This window comes from Leopardus geoffroyi, chromosome C2 (assembly GCF_018350155.1).
Source record: "Leopardus geoffroyi isolate Oge1 chromosome C2, O.geoffroyi_Oge1_pat1.0, whole genome shotgun sequence".
Lineage (NCBI taxonomy): Eukaryota > Metazoa > Chordata > Mammalia > Carnivora > Felidae > Leopardus > Leopardus geoffroyi.
The window spans coordinates 46871610-46894398 of NC_059333.1; the positions used below are offsets into that span (position 1 = coordinate 46871610).

Consider the following 22789-nt stretch of genomic DNA (forward strand, 5'->3'; position numbering starts at 1 on the left):
TGGTGAGTTTGATAAGTTCTTTATAGATTTTGAATACTAACCCTTTATCTTATATGTCATTTGCAAATATCATTTCCCATTCCATCAGTTGCCTTTTAGTTTTGATTGTTTCCTTCTCTATGCAGAAGCTTTTTATCTTGAGGTCCCAATAGTTCACGTTTGCTTTTGTTTCCCTTGCCTCGGGAGATGTGTCTAGTAACAAGTTACTCCAGCCTAGGTCAAACAGGTTGCTGCCTGTACTCTCCTCTAGGATTTTGATAGTTTTCCCTGTCTCAAATTTAGGTCTTTCATCCACTTTGAATTTTTGTATATGGTGTAAGAAAGTGGTCCAATTTCATTGTTCTGCATGTTGCAGAAGATCTCCAGTTTTCTCAGCACCATTTGTTGAAGAGACAGTCTTCTTTCCATGCGGTGTTCTTTCCTGCTTTATTGAAGATGAGCTGACCATATAGTTGTGGATCCATTTCTGGGTTTTCTATTCTGTTCCATTGATATAGTGTCTGTTTTTGTGTCAGTCCCATAGTGTCTTAATGACTACAGCTTGTAATATAGTTTCAAGTCCAGAATCAGGATGCCTCCAGCTTTGCTTTTCTTTTTCAGGATTGTTTTGGCGTCTTTTGTAGTTCCATATACATTTTAGGATTGTTTGTTCTAGCTCTGTGAAAAATGTCAGCAGTATTTTGATAGAATTGCATTAAATGTGTAGATTGCTTTGAGTCATGTTCTTCTTTTGAATGACTGTCTTCCCATAATGATTTCGATTATATGGTGACTAACAATAAGTTGCTTTTGGCTGGACTTAGCATTACCTTTAACTATTTCAACAAAGACTTACATGGAGAAGATAATCATGGGAAGGTACAGATCTAATTTGCTTTTAAACAATATTGAGTATATTTTTTTTAGCATATATTTTAAAGAACAAGTAACAAATATTTACCATTTTTAAAAGCAATAACAGTAGCACCAATAATGGATTTGCCTTTACTTCTAAAAGACAGTGGTGACTACCTTAAAAGTATATTTTTCAGATGGGGCACCTGGGTGGTTCAGTCTGTTAAGTATCTGACTCTTGATTTCAGCTTAGGTCATGATCTCATGGTTTGTGAGTTCGAGCCCTGCATTGGGCTCCACTGACCAGCAAAGAGCCGGCTTGGGATCCTCTCTCTCTGCCCCTCCCCATTCATGCTCATTCTCTCTCTCTCTCTATAAATAAATTAATTAAAAAAAATAATAATATAAAAGTGTATTTTTCAGGGCACCTGGGGGGCTCAGTCGGTTAAGTGTCCTGACTCTTGATTTTGGCTCAGGTCATGATCTTGCACTCATGAAATCAAGCCCCATGTTGGGCTCCATGCTGAGTGTGGAGCCTGCTTGAGATTTTGTCTCTCTCTCTCTCTCCCTCTCCCCCTTCTCTCCTGCCCTCTCTAAAAAAAGATATAAAATAAGAGGGTATTTTTGTATATCAAAAAAATCATTGTGGATTTTGATTTCAGGAGAAGATGGTAATTTCAGTGTTATTTTTTCATGAGTAAATGACAGACCCAGTATTTGTACATTTAAAAATAAAGTCCAGGGGCTCCTGGGTGGCTCAGCCAGTTAAGTGTCTGACTCTTGATCTTGGCTCAGGTTATGATCTCACGGTTCAAGTTCAAGCCCTGCACTGACAGTGTGGAGCCTGCCTGGGATTCTCTCCACCCCTCCCCTGCACTCTCTCTCAAAATAAACAAACTTTAAAAAAAGTTTTTTAAATAAGATAAAAATAAAGTCCACATGGGAAAATGTACCTTGACACTTTTACTCCTACTTCCCATGCCATGTACAAAAATCAATTATGGACGGATTGAAGATAATATGTGTAGAAAGGAAAACAATAAAGCTTTTTTTAGAGGAAAATGTTGGGAACAACTTCATGAGCTATGAGGGGCAAGGATTTTAAAAGAGAACACAAAAAATGGTAACCATAAATTTAAAAAATTAATGACTGAACATTAAAATGGTTAAAATTAAAGTCTACCAAAAGATACCAATAGGGAGATAAAAAGAAAGGCCATAGAAAAAGGGAACATGTATGTGTATATATACACACATATGTGTACATATATATACACACACATAGAATCCCAAGTTGTCTCTGCACTGTCAGCACAGAGCCCCACATGGGTTTGATCTTATGAACTGTGAGATCACGACCTGAGCTGAAATCCAGAGTGAGATGCTTAATCCACTGAGCCACCGAAGCACCCCAGAAGAATATATATTTTGTACATACGGGGTGCCTCAGTGGCTCAGTCAGTTGGGTGTCTGACTCTTGGTTTTGGCTTGGGTCATGGTTTTATAGTTTGTTGGTTTGGGCTTCATGTTAGACTCTGAGCTGGCAGTGAAGAGCCTGCCTGGGATTCTCTGTCTCCCTTTCTCTCTCTCCCTCAAAAGTAAATGGATATGGGGTGCCTGGGTGGCTCAGTCAGTTGAGCAACCGACTTCGGCTCAGGTCATGATCTCACATTTGTGAGTTCGAGCCCTGCGTCAGGCTCTGTGCTGACAGCTCGGAGCCTGGAGCCTGCTTCGGATTCTGTGCCTCCCTCTCTCTTTGCCCCTCCCCTGCTCATGCTCTGTCTCTCTGTCTCTCTCTCAAAAATAAATAAAACATAAAAAAATTTAAAAGAAAGTAAATGGATAAACATTAAAAAAAAATTAATACACATACCCCAAAGAACTCATGCCAGTATACAGAAAGAACTACTACAAATAAGAAAATGATCACCCAACAGAAAAAAATGCATAAAATATTTCAACACTTTTCAGAAAAGATAGTCAAATGGCTAATAAACACATGAAAAGAGAATAATATGATTAGCCATCAGGGACATGCAAAGCAAAGCTACAATGTGGTATCAGCGCACACACACACACACACACACACACACACACACACACACAAGAATGGTTAAAATGGCAAAAGGAGAGATAAGTAACTGGAATTCTCATACACAACTGGTGTGTCTAAACCACCACAACCACAAACAGATTTGGCAATATCTACTAAAGCTGAACACATGCATATCCAGTAAACCAGCAACTCCTCTTCTAGATGTCGAACTGGACACTCACATTCACCAAAAGATGGGTAAGAAAATGCTCATAGCAAACAATCCGTGATAGACGAGAACTGGTTATATGGTCGATATAACTTAATCTCCTAATTGTTAGAAATTTAGATTGCTTCCAATTTCTATATAGTGAAAAATGTTGGAATAGACATCTTCTTTAGTTTTTGAAATATTTCCTTAAGATGTATTCCTTATATGTATTACATATTCCTTAATATGTAATACATATTCCTTAATATGTATTTCAAGACTGCTAGCCGAGTGAGCTATAACTAAGAGATTGCAACATTAGAAAAAGTACCAATTTCACTATATCCATGTGAACATAAAATTTTTATATATTTTTTTACTAATTAAAAATTCAAGGAGGGAATATATTGAGTTTTAAAAATTTGCACTTCTTTAAGTACAGGTGCCTCTAATAATAACCTCTTAAAGAGTGGCAGGAGCACATAACTTTTTATAACTATCTATGATGGTAACCAAAGGGCCTCGATGGAAAATTTTATAGCATTCATGTGGACCAAAATATTTACAAAGGAATACCAATCTTGCCCATCAAATTTTTCTTAGTAGGTTTTCCTTCTCTCTTAGGAAACTTACACTTTGAGGATAACACTTATCTTCTGGAAAGCAATCAAACCTCTGGACAGAAGAGAAAATCATTAATCTGTTTCTATTTTATTAATAAAAGCTCCTATAAATGTAGTGACTCAATGCTTTGGCTTTTATTAAGTTGATAGTTTCTTTCTTGATAGCTGGCAGAATTTCTCATACTAAGTATAATTAATATAAAAATGATGAGTCACAACAACGTACAGACTTCAGTAAAAACCAGATGTGTCGTCAAAGCATCACAGGTGAGACATACATAGCATACCATGAAATTTCTTTCAAAGCTTTTATAGAAAAATAAAATTGTCACCACTTAGGAGATGTCAAAGGCTTTATAGTATTTCCTGTAAAGGCCCACAAATAGGAATTCGTGGGTAGGACTGCACAGTAGCTTAAGTTTTATCCAGTTGAATCCTGCCAAAAAATGAGACAGTTGTCAATTCTTCATTGACATGCCTCAAACATTAGAGGAAACATTTTGAAGTGATAACATCATTTATATAGACAAAGTGTATTTTTTTTTCTCTTCTAGGTCACTAAGCTAGCTTGACCATTCCAGGGCACAAAGATTCACTATGGTATTTTGAATTGTGTATGGCTTCTGTACTTTGCAATGCTACAAACAACCTCATATGATACACCTCGGCATTAGGGACAAATCCAGATTAAATTTAAATTTCCACTGAGCCTTCTCATGAAAACTATCCACAGGAATCCATGTATTTTCATGATGAACAGATATGAGATGCCTTTTGCCTTCCTGACGACTTGTTTTCATAGGCTAGGACTTTATCTCACATAAAACTGTGTGGCTCTTACATGTATCATTCAAGATACCTACACTCGTTAAGATTACCCACCATTTCTTCAATTCCTGCTTACGGAAAACTGCTCTAAATGGAAAATGTTAGCAATGATGACTGTATTGTAAATTTTTACTGCTTTCAAATGAAAGAGTACTTATCACTTTATTTTGACATAAAATAATTATTTTTTACAAAGACAACTTTAAAAGAAGGAGGAAGAAACTCAAAGGGTCACAGACCAGTAAAGCATAGCAACAGATTTTAGGGAGTCTAAGAATAACCTAAGTGGTAGAAGTCAAGGAAAGACCCATTGGGGAAGACAAAGATGATCAAGGTATCCCATGCACAGCCAGAAAATACTGGGAAAAACAATCCACTGGTAAATGAGAATACTGACTTCAGGGAAGGAACTTAAGAGCGCAGAAATCCTCAGTAGTGCAATTTTGGAAAGGAAACACTTCAGGGGAGAAGTAGGTTAAAAGCAATAGAGAGGAATTCTTTGGAACATACATTGTAAAGGAGAGAAAAAGCAAAGCAAGAGGGAAAAATTTAGAATCCTGCAAGATGAAAGAAAGAAAGAAAGAAAGAAAGAAAGAAAGAAAGAGAAAGAAAGAAAAGAACACAACTCCTCCTCCACCTCAACCTCTTTTCTAGAAAAAGAAAGTACCTACTACACTGGCAGAAGAGGGCTATCATGAACCTATCACAAACTATAAAGTAAACAAAGCACTGCAAACTACCACCCTTGTCCACACAAATACCTAGCTACAGCCTTTATCTACTTAAAAAAATATATAGTATACAAACAAAATACGAGAATCCCAACAATTCAGTTTATGGAAACCTCCTCCCACTAAAAAAAACAATGGTAAAGCAGAAGGAAAGTGAAGACTCCAAACTTAATGTTATGTCCTCAAACAATTGGAGATATGATAAAACCACTTGAAACAGAAAATCAAAAACTAAAAACAGAGATGGACAAAATCTGAAAGAACTAAGAGCTGGTCTCACAAAACAAAGAAATGACAAATTACATAAAAAGTAAAGACCATATTTATGTACAAAGTGCACAAGGAATAATGGATTCTAATGAAAACATGATAATGAATATTGAAAAAAAGAATAAAAATAGAATGAAAAGGAAATAAAAAACTAAAAGGACTGGTGAGAATGTGGCTGAAAGGGCAAGGAAGATCTAATTTTCTTATACTTAAAATCAAAAAAAGATCCATAAGACAATGGAACAGAATATTAAAAGTATCATCCCACAAAACTTTCCCAAAGTGAAAGATCTGTATCTATATATTGAAAGAGGTCACTGGATATCAATGAAAACCAGCCCACAATGATCACCTTCAACACGTATCCTTGTAACACTATTAAGACTTTAAAGGTAAATAAACTTCTCAAAAATCAATACAAAAAGTCAGGCGATAATGGAAGAGTATTTATTTTTTTAATTTTTTTAAATGTTTACTTATTTATTTTTGACAGAGAGCAGGCTCTGTGCTGTCCATAGGGAGCCCGACGCAGGGCTCAATCCCAGATCATGACTTGAGCCAAAATCAAGAGTTGGACACTTGTCTGAGCTACTGAGGCACTCCAGAAGAGTATTTAAAAATAAATCAATAAACTCAAAGAAAGAACATGTGAATCAAGGACATATTTACATAAAATCAAATTGATCCTCAAGTCTTCATGTAATACAAATTTAAAAATAAGCAGGTTTTTTAAATGTTTATTTTTGAGAGAGAGAGACAGAGAGACAGAGAGAGAGAGACAGAGCACGAGCAGGGGAGGGGCAGAGAGAGACGGAGACACAGAATCCGAAGCAGGCTCCAGACTCTGAGCTGTCAGCACAGAGTGTGACATGGAGCTTGAACCCACAAATCATGAGACCATGACCTGAGCCGAAGCTGGAGACTTAACTGAGCCACCCAGATGCCCCTAAAAAGCAATTTTAAACATGCAAGAAATTCTGCACCCATAAGTTCTGCTTCAAGAATCAATCTAGTCTAAGATAAATTTTACCCATTCACAGTATGACTGGGAGAACTTGCGCAAAAGGCCGAAAATGAACATTTGTTATTTTTATTTTTTTATTTATTAAAAAAAATTTTTTTTAATGTTTATTTATTTCTGAGACAGAGACAGAGCATGAGCAGGGGAGGGGCAGAGAGAGGGGGGGACACAGAATTCGAAGCAGGCTCCAGGCTCTGAGCTGTCAGCACAGAGCCCGACATGGGGCTCGAGCTCACAGACTGTGAGATCATGACCTGAGCTGAAGCCGGATGCTCAACCGACTGAGCCACCCAGGCGCCCCCATTTGTTATTTTTAAATACAGAACTAGAGAGGCGCCTGGGTAGCTCAGTTAGGTAAATGTCTGATTTGAAGTCAGGTCATGATCTTGAAGTTCATGACTTTGAGCCCCACATTGGGCTCCATATTGACGGTGTGGAGCCTGCTTGCGATTCTGTCTCTCTCCCTCTCAACCTCTCCCTGCCCCTCCCCAACTTGCACTCTCTCTCAAAATAAATAAATAAACCTTAAAAAATTAAAACAAAACAGATCCAGAAAAGTTAGAGAGGGGTTGAAGAATAAAAGGTTATATGATGTAGGCTGCATGTTATGAATTTATGTTCTAACAGAGTAAAAGTAGGGAAAAGAAGAGAGGAAAAGAGGAGGTAGAATAGTTCATTGAATGTTATGTAGCAGGTAGCACAGACAATTGGTAGGAGTTAAAGAACACCATCAAAAAAAGACAAATCATCGGCGCCTGGGTGGCTCAGCCGGTTAAGCATCCGACTTCAGCTCAGATCATGATCTTACAGTCTGTGAGCTCGAGCCCCACGTCGGGCTCTGTGCTGACAGCTCAGAGCCTGGAGCCTGCTTCAGATTCTGTGTCTCCCTCTCTCTGACCCGCCCCCATTCATGCTCTGTCTCTCTCTGTCTCAAAAATAAACATTAAAAAAATTGTTTAAAAAAAATAGATAGTATAAATTGAAAGATAACACTTAGAACAAAATTATGAAACTTATTAAACACCAAAAGCAGTTTTAAAATAAAAAGGAAAGAAAACAATGTAAAGAAATACGAACAAGGTGTGCCTGGGTGACTCAGTCAGTTGAAGTGTCTGACTCTTAATTTCAGCTCAGGTCATGATCCCAGGGTCATGGGATCAAGCCCCATGTCAGGCTCTGAGCTAAGCATGGAGCCTGCCTAAGACTCATTCTCTCTCTCTCTCTCTCTCTCTCTCTCTCCCCCCTCCTCTGTTTCGCTCCCCCACTTTCACTCTCTCTCTCTCAAACCAAAAAAAAAAAAAAAAAAAAACCAAAAGAAATAAGCACAACAAATACATATAATTATAGCTTAAAATACGATAAACTTGAGATAAAACATTCCAATTTTATAAATTAATGCAAATGGGCTTAACTATCAAAAAATTTTTTTTCAATTTACTTCACAAAATAAACCGTGAAAAATGTGCTACATACAAGAAACACATACAAAACAAAATGATATAGAAAGGCTAAAAATAGCAAAGCAGGTATACCAGGCAAATGAAAACAGAAAGAGACAAGAAGGAGGATATGCAGATATTGAGAGACAAAGAATTCAAACTAAAAGTATTATTAGACATGACAAAGGAAACGTCTAATGCTGGAGGTCACAATTTAAAATAAAGATATTATAATCAAGAATATTTATGCAACACTGCAACTCCCGTAAAAGCAAAATCCCAAGGAAAAACAGGAAAAAAGAGACATACCAATCAAGTAGGTAAAAATAAAGACATGTGTGGAAAATCTAAACAGAAGGGCGCATGGGTGGCTTAGTCGGTTAAGTGTCCGACTTCAGCTCAGGTCATGATTTCACGGTTTGTGAGTTTGAGCCCCGAGGCAGGCTCTGAGATGACAGCTCAGAGCCTGAAGCCTCCTTCAGATTCTGTGTCTCCTTCTCTCTCTCTCTGCCCCTCCCCTGCTTGTGCTATGTCTCTCTCTCTCTCAAAAATAAACAAACATTAAAAAAAGTTAAAAAAAAAAATCTAAACAATAAATAAGACAAATCTTCTGAATGTATATCAAACTTTGCATCTTGATATTAGTGAATAAACCTTCTCAAGCATACACGGGACATTCATAATAAAGGTTGTATATTAGGTTATGCAGAAAATATTAGCAAGCTCCATGAAATAGTGATATCCCTTCCAACCACACTCAGAAATATTTATGACCACAATGCAGTAAAAATAAAAATTATTAACAGCAGCAAAGAAAGGTACTTCCAACAGGAAATAAATCTACTTATGTATTATTTACCCGATAGTAAACAGTTAGTGGGTAAAAGGGAAATACAAAACAAATTACAGAATTCCAAAAAAGTATTGATAACACTATAAATCAATCTGTGGCATATCAAATTAAACCCCACAGCTTTAGACATACTTATCAATAAAAACGAAAGAATGTAAATCAATTAAAATTCTTTTCTAAAAGCTCAGAAACAAACGGCAAAATAAGCTCAAAACGAGTATAATGAAGAAAATGAAATAACGGAACTAGAAACAAAGATTAATAAGGGAGAGAAAAAAAGAACAGATCTAAATACAGTTAATAAATCAAATTCCGTTTTTTGAAGAAACAAAATAGGCAAACCACTAGCTGACATGGGAAAAAAAAAGAGTACAAATAAAGAAAACAAACAAAAAATGTCATGAAGAAAATAACCATTGACAAAACCACTGAAATAACCATTAGAAAAAAAGCCATAGGATTCTATTTTGCAGACATCACTGCAAATGAATTTGAAGACCCAGGTGAACTGGGTAATTTACCAGGCAAACAACTTACTAAAACTGAATTACTTAAAGATAAAATCCGAAACAGATCATACTTAGAAAAAATAGAGAAGGGGCACCTAGGTGACTCGGTTAAGCATCTGAGTCTAGGTTTTGGCTCAGGTCATAATCTCACAGTTTGTGAGTTCGAGTCCTGCATTAGACTCTGCACTGTCAGTGTGGAGATTAATTACTTGGGATTCTTTCTCTCTCTGCTCCTCCCTCTACTTGCATGCTCTCTCTTAAAATAAGTAAATAAACTTAAAAAAAAAAAAAAAGGAAAAAAGAAAGAAAATAATAAAGAACGACCCTACCAAAAAAAAAAAAAAAAAAAAAGAAAAGAAAAAAAAAAAAAGCACCAGGCCTTGCTCCCACAGGTAAGAGGCCAAAAAATAGAGAAGACATGAAGGATTAGACCAGAGATGGGGAAGAGGCGAGAGGATGAACATCATACTTAAAGATACTGGGTTCCAATTATATTTCTAAAAGACATTTTATACATTTGTACCAGTCAATGTTTCCAAATTAACTCAGAAAGAATTCAAGATTTCTTTATGATGTTAGCTTACCCAAAGAGTCTTAGATTTTTTCTGCCTTTCCTAAAACAAAGGGACTGATCTCTAAAAGCCAAAGGTTCTTACCTTAACGACAGAGTAGATTCTTCTGGGAAGCTTTTAAAATACAGGGGCGTGGGTCCCACCCAATCAATTCTGATTCAACTGGTCCAGGATGGGGACCAGGTATACAGTATTATTTAAAGTCTTTCCAGGTGACTCTAATATGCAGGCATAATTGAAAACCACTGATCGTAGCTAAGAATAACAACTATAGTAGCTAATATTTACTAAGCATATATTATGCGTTAGGTACTCTTCTTAGCACTTTACATGTTACTAATTCATTCTCTATTTTACAAATGAAAAAACAGGTCAGGTAACTCACCCAAAGTCACACATATGCTAACAGCAGAGAGAGGGTTTAATACCAGGCACTTTGGATCCAAAACCCATGCTTTAATCACCATGATATACTGCCTCCTAAGTGTGAATTATGCGTGAATTATACCTGTATTCTTTAATTGCAAATAAAGTGATGAGGAAAAAAACAAAACAAAAAAATGAGATAATTAATGTCCTCCTTCTTGGAAGCAGTACAGTGGCATCCTGTTGCAAAAGTACCAACAAGCTTATTTGGAGAGTAAATAAACAGACAAGAATCTTCTCTTCCCAAAAGGTTCAAATTGAGATTTCCACACATGGTCCACACAAATAATTTCTTACATATCATCCTATACAACCTAGTTATTCAATGTCAAGTATCAAACATTGCTTTAGCTTTAAAATTCAGGGCAGTGATGTACATTTACAAGAAAAATTCCTACCTATTTCAGTTCTGCTAACTCCAATGCCATTATAAATTCTCAAGTAATTAAAATGACAAGAATCAGAATCTTCAATGTCAAAGTCACCAAATTTGATGCGCACTCTCTCTCCCATCTTTACACGGATCTCCCATTCACAAACGGTGCTGTTGGGATAGGTCTGTGGGTAGTTTATGGACATGAGGGTCCCACTTTCAGGGCCTAGTACAGTATGTCCACATCCATCACCTTTAAAAAAAAAAGAGTTAAAAGAACGATAAATTATTATTACATCTTTAACTTATACTATAAATAATCAGGATTCTTTTGTGAAAATTTAAAAATATGTATGACAGATATTTTATGCCACCAATACTTTCCTTACACAAGATAAAAGGGATGACAGAGTTCTTAATATATCCACTCACAAGAGCCAAGAGAGAAGCCAGGTAAGGTCAAAATGATCAATGATTATCCTTATTCAAAGAACTTTCCAATCTGAATAAACAGATTTATTAGCTTAACAATAGATTTATACACATATCACAATTCCAATCTTTAAAAGAGTATTAATTCATAGTAACTGTTCAAAGACAACATAAACTATAAAAATAAAAGTATGTGATCAGCTTCATCCATTTATTTATAAATATAAACCTTTCTAAAATCTGTGAGAAGACTAAAGGTTATGCAGATTACTGATCACAGTATTACAAGGCATTCATCCTTGAAGGCATTAAAGCAATATTTAATGAAATTTAATTTTACATTCTACTGAAATTGGACTTTGGAGTACTCCCCCTCCTAAAACCTCACTTTTTCCTACCAAATGAGGAGGAAAAAATGGCATTTGTACATCATGAAACATTAGGAAAAATAACCTTCCTATCTTGGTAGCAGCAGGATTTGCTCCAGCAATTCGTTCTGGAACTGGATATGGGGACTCAGGTAACTTAACATAGTACTATTATTTGCACCCTTCCCTTTCTCATAAAAAGTGGTATTTGGGCACCTAGAAGAGGCATGCAGTGGTAAGAAGTTTCAGGTGGTGCTCCAATTGTACCAGTCAGCATTCCTTAATGATGGGATTCAATGATGAATCTCTTTTAAATCTCTAAAAGGAAGATGGGTACACTGTACTAAAACGATAGTATTTTTTCGTTCAAAAATAGCCACCTATAATCACCTTTGGAATAATTCAGTACTTACACAAAAAAACTACACTAAAAGCAACAGTGCTGAGTTTTATTTATTTATTTTTTAAATGTTTATTTTTGAGAGAGACAGAGAATGATCAGGGGAGGGGGAGAGAGTGAGAGCGAGAGAGAGAGAGAGAGAGAGAGAGAGAGAGAGAGATTGAGAGAGAGAGAGAGAGATTGAGAGAGAGAGAGAGAGAGAGACAGAATCTGAAGCAGGCCCCAAGCTCTGACCTGTCAGCACAGAGCCTGACGCGGGGCTTGAACTCACGAACTGTGAGATCATGACCTGAGCTGAAGTCGGACGCTTAGCCAACTGAGCCACCCAGGCGCCCCAGTGCTGAGTTTTAAAGTCAATATAGATATAGATGGCTGTAACAGGATTTCTATTATGTTGATTTATTATTTTTAAGAACAATGCAGTGCTGATATCATTTGCTAGAATAAAAGCTTTAAAGGCCTGTAAGAAGTTAATACAGTATCTAGCAAGTAGTTGCAAAATAAATGTTTATTAATTGGATGTATAAGGAAATTGTACATGAACCAATGAAAAAGTAATTTCAAACCAGTCTCAAAACTAAATTTTTTGAAAAGTTTTTTTTTTTTTTTTTTTTTTTTTAAGTTTATTTGAGGAAGACAGAGAGAGTGTGAGCAGGGGTGGGGCAGAGGGAGAGAGGGAATCCCAAGCAGGCTCTGTAGGGTCAGAGCAGAGCCAGATGTGGGGCTCGAATTCACAAAACTGAGATCATGACCTGAGCCAGTATCAAGAGTTGGGACACTTAACCGACTGAGCTACCCAGGCACCCCTCAAAACTAACTTTAATAAAAGAACACTCTGTATAAGCTTATGATGACAATACTTTATATCCTTTCCTGATCAAGCAATTCTCAAATCCGTCCTAGTATTGTTAGCCTACTTTTAAATGTTTAATTTTGAGAGACAGAGAAAGAGAGTGCATACACAGAGGAGGCATTTGACAAAAGATCCAAAGTGGGCTCCATGCTAACAGCAGAGTCCGACACGGAACTCAAACCCATGAACCTTGAGATTATGACCTGAGCCAAGGTCTGGATACTTAACTGACTGAGCCACCCAGGCGCCCCTAGCCTATTTTAAAGGCCAATACTAGCAATCTGGCTTCCTAAACGAATATCTCACATAAAGCTCAGCTTTTGAGCAATGTTAAAACTTCAGCTCTTTCTACCCCTGCTTTCATTCTACACACAAAAACTAGGCATAGCCACTCAATGATATATAAAGGCACCATGAAATAAACATGTGAGTTTTTGTGATATATTCACTGATATTTTGCAAATATAACTTAGATAACTTAGAAGAAAAAAAACCCACAAATTTTCCCTGAAACCATCAAGAAAATACCTTGAATATCTCTGAGTATCATCCAAATTAGAAACACAGGGATATAAAAACTGTCTCTGTAAAAATAAATGAATTGTAATATAAATAACTTTTGAATAATCATTAACATTTTTCCTTAGAGAAAAAAAAAAAACTATCCCCTAAGACAAAGTTTCTAACGTTATGAAACTAGTTTGAAATGTTCTCTTAATACTGAAAAGATGAAAATGTGCTTTCTGGAATGCTTAAATCTTTGAAAAGCAGCCGCTGAACAAATGAAATAACTCAAAATATAAATGTATTTTCTTTAGTGAATAGAACTAAAGCAGCTTTTTAAGTGTCTGGAAGTGTTGATGGATTTCAGGAAGCCAAGAATTTCCTATTAACAGCTGAATTCATGACTTAGTAATGGCAGATTGTCCCAACTAACGAATTCCCCATAGGCTATTATTTAACTTAAGGTTGCCATTTTAAGATGAATTTTACAAAAGTACAAGCAGTGTTAGTAATTTTTATGTCTTTATGCTCATATTTATGTTTGATTCTCAATAAGTAATACACAAAATGTTTCTTGCCCTTTCCTCTATAAAGCACAATTTCTACAAGTCAACAAAATAAATGTAACTGATGAAAAACAGGACTTTTACATGCATGTTGATGAAGAAAACAATTAAAATGGAGAGGTCTTTTTTCAGTATCTTGTGTAGGGGGAGGGCATGAACAGTCCACAAGTAACGTGCCAAGAATGTTCTAAAATATGTGATGGAGTTCAGAGCTTCCTCCTCCAGCAAAAAGATGATATGCACCAGAAACCAAAGTTAAGAGAGTCTCAAATCTACTACTACAGTGAACGAGTTTGAATGTTTCATATGCCCAAGACTTTGATAAGTTTAACCTGACAAGATAAATAGCTTAGCTGGTCTGGACAAACACTTATTGCTATGAAGTATATGTTTAGAATATTCCAGTTTGAAAGGGGAAGCTGGGCTTATACATTATCACTAGGCCAGCAGTTCTCAAATGTTTTTCTGTTATTCCCAAATAAGAAATACATTTTACATTGTATTCCTACACCCATGCATGTACAATCCTGACCTACTCTGGTCCCCACCAGCACTCAGAAAACCACTGTACTAGGCACCCAAAGGTCATAATGTTGAATTCTCAAAGAAAGACCCTGTCCTCGCTTTTACCCCCAAATTAGAAAATGTGCTTGCCGTTTATCTTCACAGTTCTTAAAAGCAAATCCTATTCTGCACAATACTTAAAATAAGAAAGTATTTAAAAGTAAAACTAAAATCTGGAAAATATTCTTTATCAACTAATCACCTAATACACTCAGAGCAGTGGTGCTCAAATGGGGGGTGAGGGGGAGGCTCCCACGGGAGCAATTTTACCTCCCATTTGGCAATGTCTGGAGATATTTTTGGTTGCCACAACTGAGGGGGTGGGATCCTACTGGCATCTGGGGGTAGAAGTCAAGAATGCTGCTAAAGATCCTACAATGTGCACAGGACAGCCCCCAGAATAAAGGGTTGATGTTACATGTCAGGAGTACTGGGGTTGAGAAGACTGACTTGGAGCAAAGGCTAGGACAACTCAGACAGACGATCTGAGTGAGTTCTTGGCTGGGTTTCCTTTGGCCCAAAGGATAATGCTGTTCTGTCCACTAAGGGTACAACCTAGGGCATACTTTCCCTGCTGTGGTCAGTAGTTATACTAAAGAGTTTTACAGTCCCACTTCCCAATTTTGATAAGTAAATGGAGGTTAAAGGAGAGAAAACGTCCTTTTTATTAGCCTACATCCCTGGAATAACTTTTTTTCTGGGTCAGGAGCTCTTAAAATTAGAGTTTAAAAAAGGGTGCGAATAGGGTCAGGAGTAAGTCTCCAAATTTTCTGCTTAGCTTTGTATGTTGGAAAGAATAATGATCTGTGACCAAGCTACACTGCCTCTTGTTATTCATTTTCACGAGGCAGAATTGACAAAGACAGCATAACTACTATGGGGAAAAATAACTTTCACATGGTTTTCCTAGGACCAATCCATACACTATCACCCATTAACTCCAACATCACCAAATCTTTCTCCTTCCCAACTCCATCACCACCACCATCGCTGCCAGCTTCTCCTCCTCCCCCTCCTCCTCTAGATGGTCTCCACGAAAGTATAACTGACGATCCAGGATAGAAGCCTGTCAATGTAATTTTTGAATTTCAATTTTATTTCAGTGAAGAAGAGACACTGGAATTTGATCTCACTGCTCCTTTGTTTGGCTGCAGATTTATCTAGGGAATTACTCATAGAACATGTGTTCACTTCCTCTGAAGAGTCTAAGGTCAGATGTGTTAAGCCAGATACAAGTTTTGGTATTGTTCCAGGAAAATAACTGAGTATTTTTTTAAACTACATATCCCTAGAGAAAACAGAAAGAACATTAAACATATTTAAATAATAACGTATTAACACAATAAAGAAGATATGCTTATTTTAGGCTTCTCTAAACTTCAAATCAAATGTGGTTTTTTTGCATACATGCTCATGATACTGATTACATGTGACCTTGCAGCCACCCCCATATTTTAGTCACACTAATACAGAATACAAATCATACTAATGACTGAATCGTATTAACACAAACACTGCGTGACTTCTAAAAATACTTTCTTCAACACCAAACACAAATGCAGGATGCTTGCACAAATAATGCCACAAATGTGGAGCAATGTAACTTTCATGATGACCACCATGAACTGGGAAAGGTTCAGGCTTTTCCAGCAAGCTTTCAAGGATTTTTTCTTTTTTAATCATTATGAACAGGTGAGTCTGACTACACTTGCTCTAAATAAGTGTGTCATTTCTGTCACATCTTCTAATGCATCTGTGAGATCTTATAAGCTGGAAAAAGAGGCATTTAGAGTAGAAAAGCATTCAAAGGAGTAACTTGCAAGAGTTAACTAAAACATCCTATTTCATTTGGATACGATGAAGATTTTTAGTGTAATATTTAGCATTGTGAATTTTTGGACTGAAGTACTCTATGAGTCCTATAAGATTTTTAAAATTGCATCACTACATATCTCAAATAAATAATTCAAGGTACTACTTTAATTCCACTCATTTTTTAAAAATACTACATAAGATGGATATGCTCGGAGAGCCTAAAGAAGGTCACTGTGACAATTTTTAGAAAAAGAAATAGCTCCCAGCTTCATTCTTTTTTAAGCCCAAACTATTCTCTGCATGTGTGATAATTTACAAAATTGAATTACATGAAGGAACGTGAGAAGTATAAATCCTCTTTAACCCCCACTAAGCACACATCCTACTTAGAACATAATGGTTAGGCAAATGAGCTCTGGAGTCCTGGCATGATTTTAAATGCCCTATCCAGCACTCACTGTGACTTTCAGAAGGTTATTTATTGCTGCTAAATCTCAGCTCCCTAAAATGGGGACACAAACAATTCAAACACAAAGGGCACAAATTAAATGAGACATTGTATGAAAACACCTAGTACTGAGGGCCTAACCTATAATAATGCGCTCAATAAACACTCTTTTGTTTGAGGGTACCATTCCAGTCATAAAAGACCGGAAAGGCTTTTGCCCGTCATACGTAGATACAGGGCATTTGGCTACAATCTAGCTAAAGTAACAGAACTGTCCATTACTTTAGGAAATGTACAGCAGCTTTAAAGTTTCAAGTGTAGTGTTCTTGTGAAAAGTATAAACCCAAGAGAAAGTAACTCTCACTGAACTTCTCAGGGATGACCTCTACTTCTCTTCAGTAACTCTCCGAATCACAAGCCGGGCTTTGTTTTTGCCATCATTAGAGACACTCTCACCCACCTGTGAAAACTCAAACACTTTAAAGTCTCAGCTAGTCAGTCTTCTTATACCCACATACTTTCCGTGAACTTGACTTCTCTCTTTTCTCCCAGTCTATTAATCTTGTCCTGGCCTCATGTCTTTCCCTACGCAGCCTATAGGCTTCATGTCCAGTATGTTAACTACCTCTTCCTGGTACTCTCAATTCCTAGACATTGTGTCCTTCTTGAGTATCTACCTGTCAAACCCTCAACCCTGGTTCACATAACCTCTCTCTGCCAAAGAGCTGAGCACTACTGTGAAAACACACACACACACACACACACACACACACACACACACACACTCCAGGGGGATAGGTGTCATTAGAGTAATGGGTTCCAATCTCAGAAGGGCACTCACAGCCACTCAGTATTCTCTTATTCAGTGGTTCTCAAAATGTCATCAACATTAAAATCACCGCAGGGCTAATCAAATTAAAGGTTCTCAGGTTCCTCCCCCCCATCTCCATAGATTCTAATAAGTATGTCAGAAAAATTATCTTAAACTTAGAAATTGGTTAAAAAAAAATGGTCAACAGCATATCTTCTAAATGTCACAGAAGCTAAAAGCTGCCCAAGGAATATAGGGCAAAATAGTTATTTGGATTTGCTATATTTATCACTGCTTAAAGGTCCCAGTTTTCATTACATGTTAATGTATATAGTTTCTTATCTGGTAGAGATGCAAATCATTTCTGTGCAGATGAAAAGATAATCCCAAAGGTTAGTTTATGACCCTACTGGCCCATTACCCAGATTTAGCAATTTAGCAATCACATCTAATCTGGCAATCACATCCTGTAACACCTGGTTTCTCAAATACTCTTAGGACAGGTTTTAACACCTTACTGATTCCCTCATTAATGAATGAACTGAATAAAATCTTTGACACGTGTTCATTTTATATTTGCATGGCATGATTTTGCCTCTTTTGCAAATTCTAACCTGTAAAACAGCTTGTCAGTGGGAGCTAGGTTTTGCAATTTAACAAATCATAAGACACTAATAACAATAATGGCAACAACAACAAAACCCACAAAAAACTCTTTCCACCCAGTGTACCCTGACCTCTACCATCTTCTCGCTCACTTTTCCTTTCTTTTACAAAGAAGTTTCTTCTAGTCTCCATAGTTGATGTCTTACTTCTTTGCTTCCTGCACTTCTAAGTTCCTTCTAAGTTCCAATGCACTGCAATTCAGCTTCCAAAAAGAAAAGTTTAAGTCCTAATTTCTGGTACCAATGAATAGAACCTTATTTGGAAACAGGGTCTTAACAGATGTCATCAAGTTACAATGAGGTCACACTGGTTAAGGTGGACCCTCATTCAATGACACGTGTCCTTAGATAAAGAGAAAAATGTGGACATGGTTACAGACACAGGAAGAATACTACATTACAGAGGCAGAGATTGGAATGATGCAAAGGAACTCCAAGATTAAAACTCCACAAGCTAGGGAGGCAAGGAAAGACCCTCCCCCAGAATCTTCAACAGAGTATATAGCTATGCTGACACCCCAATTTCAGAATTCTAGCCTCCAGAACACTAAGACAATAAAGTTCTGTTGCTTTAAGCTATCTAAATTTGTGGTAATTTGTTACGGCAGCCCTAGGAAATGCAGGCCTACTCACCAATGAAACTATTCACTAATGCAGCCAGTTTCCAAGCTGCCAAAAGTTAACATGATGAGGGAGCAAAAGGCAAGCTGAGGGCAAAGCACAAGCACATACCCACAACCCCTTCCACCTCCCAGGTGTGACCTTCCCTGGGTACTCCTGGCTGCCCAAGAACAAAGAAAGGGGAGAAACAACGGTTATCTGATAGCACAGTGATGCAGGAGTCTCCCATCAGTTTGCAACTGTCTTAATGATTTACAAGAAAAAAGCAATCTCCAGAAACCTACAGACTCAACCTCCTGGGGACCTAATGTCATCCTCCCCTCCACAGCATAGAAAATCTTATATAATCAGTCACTCTTCACACAACCCCAGCACAGCTCTTTCTGCTCACGGGTACTGTCCCGTGCTGTAATAAAAACACCTTTTTGCACTGAAAACGTCCCAAGAATTCTCCCTTGGCCGTTGGCTCCGAACCCCACTCCAAACCACGTCAAATGGATACTTTTCCATCCTTATCATGTGTGACCTTTCCATATTATCTGGCATCGCTGGCCCTTCCTTCCCTCCCATCTTCCTTCCTTTGTATCTTCCCTCCCTCCTTAAAATTCTCCTTCCCTGGCTCAGTTTTTTGAACCAACTGCAACTTCTCTAGCATGTTCCTGGGCTTCTTACTGCCAACCACTGATGCTGTTCAGTTCCTCCCCCATTCTGGGTATTCTACCAGGGGTATCTCCCTACTTCCCTCAGTTACCACGAAGTCTCCAACCCTTCTCCTAATCCTCAAACCTGTCATCTACTTATATATTAAGCACCTCGGCTCATATTATTCACTCACTGAATAAAAATTTACTGACTTCCCAAACAGATTTGATCCCAGCCCTCAAACATTCTAGAAAGTGAGGTGAATTATGTATTTAAACACATAAGAGCATTAAGTAGATGCCATGGTCGATATGCCTAATATTTAAATCCAGGTGTCTGACTCCAAAGTCTCTTCTCTATACTTTCAAAGTCCACCAAAGCACAAAACGGTGAAGACAGACCAAGAAAGCGCTCAGGCTGTTCACAGTAAACACAAGCCAAAACCAAAAAGAAAAAAATCTGACAGTTTAAATGATACTTTCAGTAGAGCAGAGACTAGACTGCAAGGAAATCAACATTTAACTAATATTTGTTGCGCACTAGCTACTCAGAAAATGTACAGCACAGACAGAGTCAATCGGTTAGTAAGTTTGTCACTGAAAAGACCAGATACAAGGTAGCGGGCAAGCAAACAGCAAAGAGGAAAGATGTATACAAGCCAGCGGGGTTTTGAGCGTGTTTCCAGGTACAGAGTAAGAAGCCCATTCAAGTTTAAATTCTACTTAAACACAACTTACATTCCCTGATAAAGCAGTGCTCGGGTAAGTGGAAGAGATGGTTTCGGGAAGAAGGAAAGGTGAGGCAGGTATGCTGTGTAGGAGTTGAGCTCTACAAAGTGGAGGGGCCACGGTGCTCCTGTTGAGCAGTAAGCCCCATGGGAGATTTGATCAGTAGTCCTCACTAGTGGTAGGACTAGTCACAGTGGGACACATGACTTTCACCAGTGACCCTGGGCTATCCAGAACCAGAGAAAGGCAGTGGGGACTGGCATGTGAGCCAGGTTGGGGATCTGTCAAGGACAAGAGGAAGGGCATGACAGAATGAAAGACCTGGGAGGCCACATTGAGGAAGTGAACCTAGAGATGGACAAATGTACCGGATGAAGGCAGAGGAACCTAAGTTTGATGTCTTGCTAATACCTCAGTCTGCCCCTCAGTGCAAAGTCCTCCACAATTTTGTTCCCACTGACCTTTCCAGCCTTCATTTCTCATTACTTTCCTCTGACACCAGATTACTGAAACTATTATTCTCCAGGAATTGCAGCTGCCAAAGAAAAAGGAGGCAGGCAACTGTGAGAACCAAAATTAGTGCGACTCTTTGGTAATGTTGGAGATGGCCAGCAGTCAGCACTGAAATCAGAGTTTGAAAGACCCGGCAAAGGAGAGACCCAACTTGCTGACACTGATTTAGGCTGTTACTGACAAGACGGGCACAACTGTTTTCTAAGTAGCCATGGCTCTGGCTCTAGCTGAAGGACTTCTCTCACCGAGGGAGCAAAGAGGTCTAGCTCCCAGAAAGAGGTTGGCTGGGACATGCTAGGCCCTGAGCAAGTACGCAGTAAGGTCCAAGAGAGGGCTCTTGTACCATGAGACTGAGAAGCCCGGGCTCTGACAGCTAACTGTGGGGATTAGACAAGAAGAGTAACATGAAGGGCACGCAGATGCCCAGACACTAACGTTGAATAATGTACATGGGGCAGCAGATTCACTCCAGAAATGGGTTCCCAATTCATATTTTTGAATGACAATTTAGTAGATATAAGAAGACAATGAGAAGACAATAAGAAGAAAACTTAAAAATCTCTGTCAGAACAAATATTTAATACACAGTGTGAATAATGGGTGGCTCAGTTAGTTGTCTGACTTCGGCTCAAGTCATTATCTCACAGTTTGTGAGTTCGAGCCCCGTGTCGGGCTCTGTGCTGACAGCTCAGAGCCTGGAGCCTGCTTCAGATTCTGTGACTCCCTTTCTTTCTGCACCTCCATCCCCCTCTCAAAAAAAAAAAAAAAAAAAAAAAAATTTTTTAAGTTTTTTTAAATACCCAGTGTGAATAATGAATGCAAAGAAATAAGTGAGAAGTACTATCTGGAAGGAGTGTGTGGGCAATGGTTAAAGAATTCTTCTCGGGGATAATACAATACCCAAGAAGGGTTGTGAAGGAAGATCAGGAGCTTACCAAGGATGCAAGGAAAGAAAAAAGCTCTTTCTTTTTAAATAGACAAAATAGCATATGTAAAGAGATCACTACAGGGAACAAGGCAAAAAAAAGCATGAAATTATACCTCAGAGCATTAAGTCTTACACATGAAATATATATATATATATAAAACGGGTGGGGATGCTGGTATAAGATTAAGTTAGAGAAGAAGGTAGACACCAGACTGTAAAAACAATTACATGTGTAACAGGCAAAGGAATTTGGAATGTATCCTACAGGTGATCAAGAGGCTGCCGGCCACACTATGGAAGTATTAACATAGTTCCAGGAAGGCAAGTACCCCAGGGCCCAGAACCATTGCCAGCAGTAACCAACCAGCAAATATCTGCCCAATTATCAGGCAGGGGTGCAAGGTAGGGGGCTCAAAAGGAGGAAGTAGTAAGCCAGGACCAGGTACTTAGAGTCTGGCTACTCACTGCAACAGGACAAGCTTTTATACCCCCATGCTTTCCTGACTCCTTGGTGTTCTGATGCTGTGATCTTTACTTCTCAAATGTCTGTCATCCCCGTGGACTACAAACATACCAGTCCTTTAAAGCTCACTCAGTTATCAGCAAGGCTTCTCCTATTTCCCTAGGCATTGTGAGCTCTTCCTCCCTTCAAACCCACAGCACTATGCAACCTCCCCTGGTTATTTTTAGATATAACCCAACTGAATTATTTCCCCAAGTTCTCCGAAGACAATTATAATATTTTACTCTTCTCTAAATGTCTCAAGACTGTACTGACATATGTGCAAACATCTCTGGGAGCTCATCATAGCTGGTACTACTTCCTGCTATAAGTTCTTAATGAGAGGAGTACCAGCATCTTTTCTTTGACCAACCAAGCAATTCAGTTTTGACTGCAAACTTACATGCACCCTACTCAACAAAAGCCGTGCAAGAAACTTGGCCTACTCTCAGAAAGCTTAGTTGAGGGAGGCTGCACCTTGGAGGGAGTCTTCCCCATAATTTCAAGTGACTAATCAACATCTTTCTTCCAACTACATATCCTTCAGAGTGCACGTTGATCTAACAGGCAATGTTTTAGCAGTCTTCTAAGATCACCCCATTATCCCATCTGCTTCAGTGGACTCTGGCATTCATTAAATACTAGTTTATTTGAATATCTCTATTTTCTGTCCTTGTGGATTATGTTGATTTCCATGTAATAAT

At 38.1% G+C, this 22789-nt stretch overlaps 1 protein-coding gene across 4 annotated transcripts in view; it reads right to left on the reverse strand.

The window, feature by feature from the left end:
- DCBLD2 (discoidin, CUB and LCCL domain containing 2) overlaps positions 1 to 22789 on the reverse strand; it is an 88168-nt gene that overhangs the window by 59181 nt on the left and 6198 nt on the right. For all 4 annotated transcript variants that reach the window (XM_045501747.1, XM_045501748.1, XM_045501751.1 and 1 more), the window contains exon 2: positions 10751 to 10978. In XM_045501747.1, coding sequence (XP_045357703.1) covers positions 10751 to 10978 — 228 coding nt within the window. The remainder of the gene's footprint in view (positions 1 to 10750; positions 10979 to 22789) is intronic.